General features: G+C 33.7%; 1 protein-coding gene across 1 annotated transcript; it reads right to left on the bottom strand.

The window, feature by feature from the left end:
* Positions 1–623: 623 nt before the first annotated feature.
* Positions 624–3,724, bottom strand: LOC118037152 (helicase-like transcription factor CHR28). Its single transcript, XM_073404199.1, has 6 exons — positions 3,559–3,724; positions 3,122–3,184; positions 2,938–3,034; positions 1,503–1,785; positions 1,263–1,391; positions 624–995 (listed from the first exon to the last, which is right to left on the bottom strand). Coding segments are annotated over exons 3-6 (579 nt in total). The 5' UTR covers positions 2,940–3,034; positions 3,122–3,184; positions 3,559–3,724; the 3' UTR covers positions 624–830.
* Between the last annotated feature and the right edge of the window lie 2,276 nt (positions 3,725–6,000).

Here is a 6,000-nt window from a genome sequence, read left to right as displayed (position 1 = left end):
CCTGTGCAAGTTTCAAGCCCAAAGGGCTTTCACTTGAGGGGATGTGTTAGAGAATAATATAAATCATATCTTGGGGCCTCACCTAACAGCTTAAGCTTTTGGGTTGAATTGGTTCTTTGACAGAAATAGATGGCAAGAAGTAAAGTGAATTTATTGGAAGGTTGTCCCAGAACATAAATAGATATTTGAGATCTTCCACAGTAAGACGAGTAGCTGAACCCCCACTTTGATCTTCGCCAAATGCAGATGCATCCATTTTTCTCCTCTTCCTGCAAATTGTGGTCACCAGCAAAGAAAATCATCTTTGAAAACCATGGTTAAATTTTCTGTCATTTACAAAGGCTTCAGCCTCTGGCACCTTGTAACTGTTATGCCCATCTACCACCCTGGAAGTGCAATTTGTCGCCTTCTTGATAAGTCTAATGAGATTAACGTGGATGTCAAGTAAAGAGTAGCCATTTGAAGATGAAATGTTGAATGGTAATGCTGTTTCCAAATTTAACCCTAAAAGCTGCTTCCGTAGGACCATAATCAACTAGTAACCTTTTCGTTTCAATACTTTCCTTCCACCTTGATGTGATGTACTCATATTTTATTGCAAGTATCATTAATCCTCGATGATGTTTATCTGTAATCACTTCCCTTGATATTTATAAAGCAAAAGGCAATTTTCTTGGATTTATACTGTGCAAGGCATGACAACCTCAACATGGATAAATTTACAGAATCCCTCCTAACTCCCAGACAGGTTTTCTGGCTTTTCTGGATTGTTGTTGGTTTATGATATTTAGAAGAGATAACAAAATGGGAAACTAAAGATTTATGGTAAGTCATGTTACTGTAACAGGACGAATCTGTGCATTTCTATGAGCTCGATCAACAGCCTGATCCTCAGTGGTTGGATTCCACCAAAGATCCAGAAGGAATTCATGACATGCAGCAACCATGTTCAAACAAAGGTTTCCTGCCTTTAAGGACATCAGCATCACAGTGACCTGCAATAAATTTCAATCATTCAGATGCTGAATGTAATGCAAGGATTAAAGCATCAGCAATAATTATCATGCACAATGTCATCAATTTGACAGAGGAGATCAGTATTGCATGTTTTGGCTAGTTATTAAATAATGTATATGATACAGTACACTTTCCATTCATCAGGTAGAGGCCTTGATTATTAACATGTTTTTCATTGAGAACGAATGAAAAAACATCTTCAGGAATTAGGATTGTTTCAAGAATTCATGAGGTAGGGGCCAAACCTTGGGATCAGTGTTGAAAACTTTAACAGTCCTGACTCTTGAACTCAAAGTCAGTGTCCCGTCAAGCCTCCTATACTGGATGCAATACTGATTCAGTGAAATTTCAACCAAATCCAACATGCTAGTCCACTGAGAGAAAACAATTGCTTTTATTGGTCCTTCAGTTGACGAGTTTGAATATGCCATCGATGTAGCACAGGATCCTTTAGAACCATTAAATCCTGAAATTGGACTCTATACCTTACAATAGGATTGAACCTCAAGAACAGCTTTGATTTTTGAGGAACTATACTCATGCTGAAGGACTATTGATGTATCATCATATGTGGAATTTGAGGAGCTAGCATCCAGGTTGTCAGAGATTCTTCTTCTAAGACTAGCTTCAGAGAAAACAATATTGGAACCAAGTTGTTCTTTGCAGTCAGAAGCAGGGCAAGTATTATCATCTCCTGTCAAGTATTCTGACACGCTGATAGCAGAAAACATGGCCACGCATGTTAATGACAGGGTCCTCAAGCAGGTCCTGTAAGAGCAACATACAATAGATAAAAGATGGGTCTGATGCAAGGTGGTACAGTTTTTGTCTTCACTGGTCATATATTGTCAATTTAACTCATTGCAGGTACATACTCGCACTTCAAAAGAGACTCCTCTAACATGGTGTAGACAAAGATGTAAGCACTAGAAGTTGACAAGTGTGTAATCACTAAGACACCATTTGGGAACGCAATGCAAACCACGTTCCACAAAAATTTAATTTTTTTTTTTTTAATGTTTTCAAATTGTTTTGATATACTGATGTCAAAAATAATTTTAAAATAATAATAATAATAATAAAGCATTATTTTGATACATTTTTAGATGAAAAGTACTTTGAAAAGCAACTACTAACACACTCTCAAACGCCCTCTTAGTAGCATGGTACATGCATGTCCATAAAAGAACTAGATACTCTAACAAGTTTGGCAAAGAAGCACATCACTAACAAGAAACTAGGGTTCTCATAGGTGAAAGTTTGAGTTTTCACAGATACTAACAAGATTAAGATAGTATCCAACAAAGAATATCTAAGAGCAGTAGAACCTTGTCTGCCAGCACAGGCATGAAGCTGGGCAGTGTCAGCAGAGGATAATGAAACCAACAAGAACATGATCAATAGCTTTTTCAGTTGCTTGAAAAATGTAATCTACAGTCAACTGCGTGAAGGTGTTTGGCCCATGGATTAAAACCATTAGCCACAGATTGGCTAAGCATTTTGTAGTGATTGAGAGCATCAAACAGATGCAATAACTCTATAAAGTTGTTCCATGATGAAATATCAGCTCCTTAGAAGCAAGCCTAAACAAGAACGGGTATTAATTTAAACTTTCAACTACCATCATAGCAATTTCAACCTTACATGTGTGATCTATAAACATAAGGACCCTTAGTTTGAGTGCTTCTATGGAAACATGTCACCAGAGAAAACTAGGGTAGCCTTACATATGTGATCTATAAACATAAGGACCCTTGCTTGCATCCAGGAAACAACTGCTTTTTTTGTAACAAAGTTTACAGCTTCAGACTTGAAAAATGCACAGAGCCTAAATGTTAACTAGTTTACGAAAGCAAAGGAGAACCATAATCTTCTCTAGAACAGAGATACAAGCCCAATATCATAATACTTATAACTTACATACAGGATAATGCATGTCTTTGCTTATTCCCATCTCCATGAGTATTGAATGCAACAATCCTGGCAAGTAACGAAAGAGAAAAGTTCCCAAACCAACCTGAACAACAATGATCATAAAATAAAAATGAACCTTCTTTTGATGGTGAATACAAAACTAAACGTGAAATGAGAAGTCAATACACACAAGGAATGAGTACATGAAAATTGAAAGCGAGCTCTTTTGACCTGTTGGCAGAAGCTCCATCCCCTGTCAGCAATTCAATTCTTCTATAAATAATAACCTTATACCAATGATGACAAGAATAGGCTCACAGAACATCAGTGTTGTACAAGAGATCCAATTGAAGTGATTCACACTTTCTTCTCCAAATCATTTAGAGTGGCACTAATAATTAGGATACCAATTTGAACTAACAACAAGAAGAAGCAAATAACACAAAAAAGAAATGAACATATGAAGGAACAACTAGAATGTATTAGCGATGCCTATTGGAATGCATTTTGACTCCAAGGATTCATTTACACGTTCAACAAATATTAAGAAAAACAAGGAACAGGGATGGCTAACTGATACGATCACAATTCACAATTTCAAGAACGAAGGCTTTATAACCACATTACCTGAAAAAGAACCACAAGTATTACAAGGTTGATCCCAATCGCCAAGGTACTGCTGTAGTAAAATACCAAAGGCCTGCTCAAAGTGGATGCAACGCTCGGCATAATGACACGCAAGATTAAGAATATCAGACGATACAAGAAAATTGCAGAACAATAGCAAAACAAATTGCTAACATAAAAATGAAGTACCATAAACCTGACATGTTACTCCTGAAAACAACAGGTAGAACAGAAATGGTAAAACCAACCCTCTTCAATCAACAGCTCAAGGGTTTCTGAGGATACACCAGCCATTCTTATATCTAACAACTTGCGGTCAAAAGGTGACATGGATCGAACCCACGAACCACCCTTATCAATCTTCTCCCACATTTCCTGCGGACACATCCCTATCGCACGAGACGCGTTCCGGCAAAGAAAATACATCAATGGCTCTTAAATTTCCAGTTCAAAAGCTAGTTCCTAATGCCTAGGTAAGAAAAGGCAGTCAAAAGCATTGCCATTTTCGTAAAAGAAAAACTCACTTGTGAAAACATACCTTAACATGGGGTCTGCGAAAACTGGAGTTAGAAGGTGAGAGTTTGAGCTTCAAAGAATGGGAAAACTTGTTCAAGTGTTTAAGCCTCGGCAACCCACTGATATAAATTCTTTCGCAAAGCACCAAAGTCCCTGGCTTTGAGTTCATAACTCTCAAGCTAGGAGATATTTGCACTTTACTACTCTCACCAATACCTACAAGACCCCAAGAAACTAAAAGTACAAATCTTTTAAAAAATATATTAATAGTTCTGATAATTACTGTATTTAAATATCAAATTTCTTAGACTTTAAGGGGGAAAATTAAGCAAGGAGAGAGTAGGGTACCTAAAGAGAGTTGAAGGGGAAGGGAAGGCGGGGCAAATAACTATATATAGAAAAAGAGGAGAACGGAGAAGATAGAAACGGAGGTCACATAGGGTTTTGTAGTATCCATTGGCGTCTGAGTTCTGGGTTTGGGGAAAGCAATGAGGAGGAGGGTATTTTCGCTATTTCAGTGAGTCAAGTTCAAGCTCAAGCTTTTTTCTTTTCTTTGTTTTTTCCTAAGTGGAAGATGATTATCTGTCCTTGCAAATAATGGGTGGGATCAAGGAAGTATAGTTTCAAAAATAATAAAAGTATTTTGGATATATTAAGGGTTTTGTGATATTTCATAGATGTGGAGGATATATTAAGGAAGTAATTAGAAAACTCATGAATTCAAGTTCATGATGTGAAGATAATTTGATAAAAATATTTAAAAAAAAACTATAAAGTTAATTATATTTTCTTGAAAAAAATATTAAATGATAAAATTAAAAAAATAAAAATAATATTAGTCCATGTTAACTTTTCAAACTCGTAATCTAAATTATTAAATTGAAAGCATTATACATAGAAAAATTATGAAGTATAATCATTAATAAATTAAATGTTAAATGACAAAACTAAAAAAAAAATTATACAAAAGAATTCAAAATAAAAAATAGCAATTTATATATCATAAATTTGGATTAAAAAATAAAATTGCAAAGAAATCAAATTTGTATAAAAAGATCAAGAAAAAAAAACATAGACTAAATTGAAGAAAAAAACACGACAATTGAGATTGTAAAACAAATAAGAGTTTTATAAAATGATCAAGAACAAAAATTATAAATCAAAAAAATAAAAATCAAAGTTAAAATATCAATAACTAAAATTTTGAATGGTTAGCCTTGTTTTGAAGAGAGAGAAAAAAAAAGCCATATTGACGACAATCCATCTTATCATTATCGCCACAGGCTACATCAGTACTAGGAAGAAGATGCCAGACGATTCCCAACAAAAAGGTAGAGTGATATTTTTATCCATTGTAAGACATTGCATTCCCCTTCATCATATGTCAATTTTTGTACTGTATGTGCTAATTATTTTTTAATTTTAATAATATTTAATATTTATTAAAATATTAAATTGCTCTCAACTATAACTTAATAACGACAAAAAAAATTCATGGTGAAAAGACAAAAAACTATGGATACAAGCTTTAAAAATTTTGTTTTTAAAGGCAATTGATTTATTTTACTATGCTTAAAAATGTAAAAAATACTAAAAAGCTCTTATATGTTAGCTTTATTTTTTTTTGCATTTGAGGGTAAATTAGTAATTTTTTTCCATTTAAAAAAAATAATAATTTCATCTTAATTAATTTGATAATGACCAATGAACTTTATAAAAAAGATCAAAATATCTTAATGCCAAAACTATTGATATTTGAAAAGGTAAAGTAGTAACCACAATATTATAGTTAATAGTAAAATATGTTTTGTTATACCCTTAATCTCCCTTTTGTTTTAGTTTTTTTCATTTTAATAAAAGAATTTTTTTAATAAAAAAAATTATAAGTTCACATTAAATTGCTAAATAAATTTTCATCTTCTCTTC

Source organism: Populus alba, chromosome 14, assembly GCF_005239225.2.
Source record: "Populus alba chromosome 14, ASM523922v2, whole genome shotgun sequence".
Taxonomy (NCBI): Eukaryota; Viridiplantae; Streptophyta; class Magnoliopsida; order Malpighiales; family Salicaceae; genus Populus; species Populus alba.
This window is presented reverse-complemented; position numbering and strand designations above follow the sequence as displayed.

Bases quoted from the DNA above. Each gene is read 5' to 3' on its own strand.
- LOC118037152 (XM_073404199.1), bottom strand. The intron at 1,392-1,502 runs GTATAGAGTCCA...GTTTTCTCTCAG, and splicing joins AGGTTCAATCCTATTGTAAG to TGGACTAGCATGTTGGATTT. The intron at 996-1,262 runs GTTTGGCCCCTA...AATTTATTGCAG, and splicing joins TTTTCAACACTGATCCCAAG to GTCACTGTGATGCTGATGTC.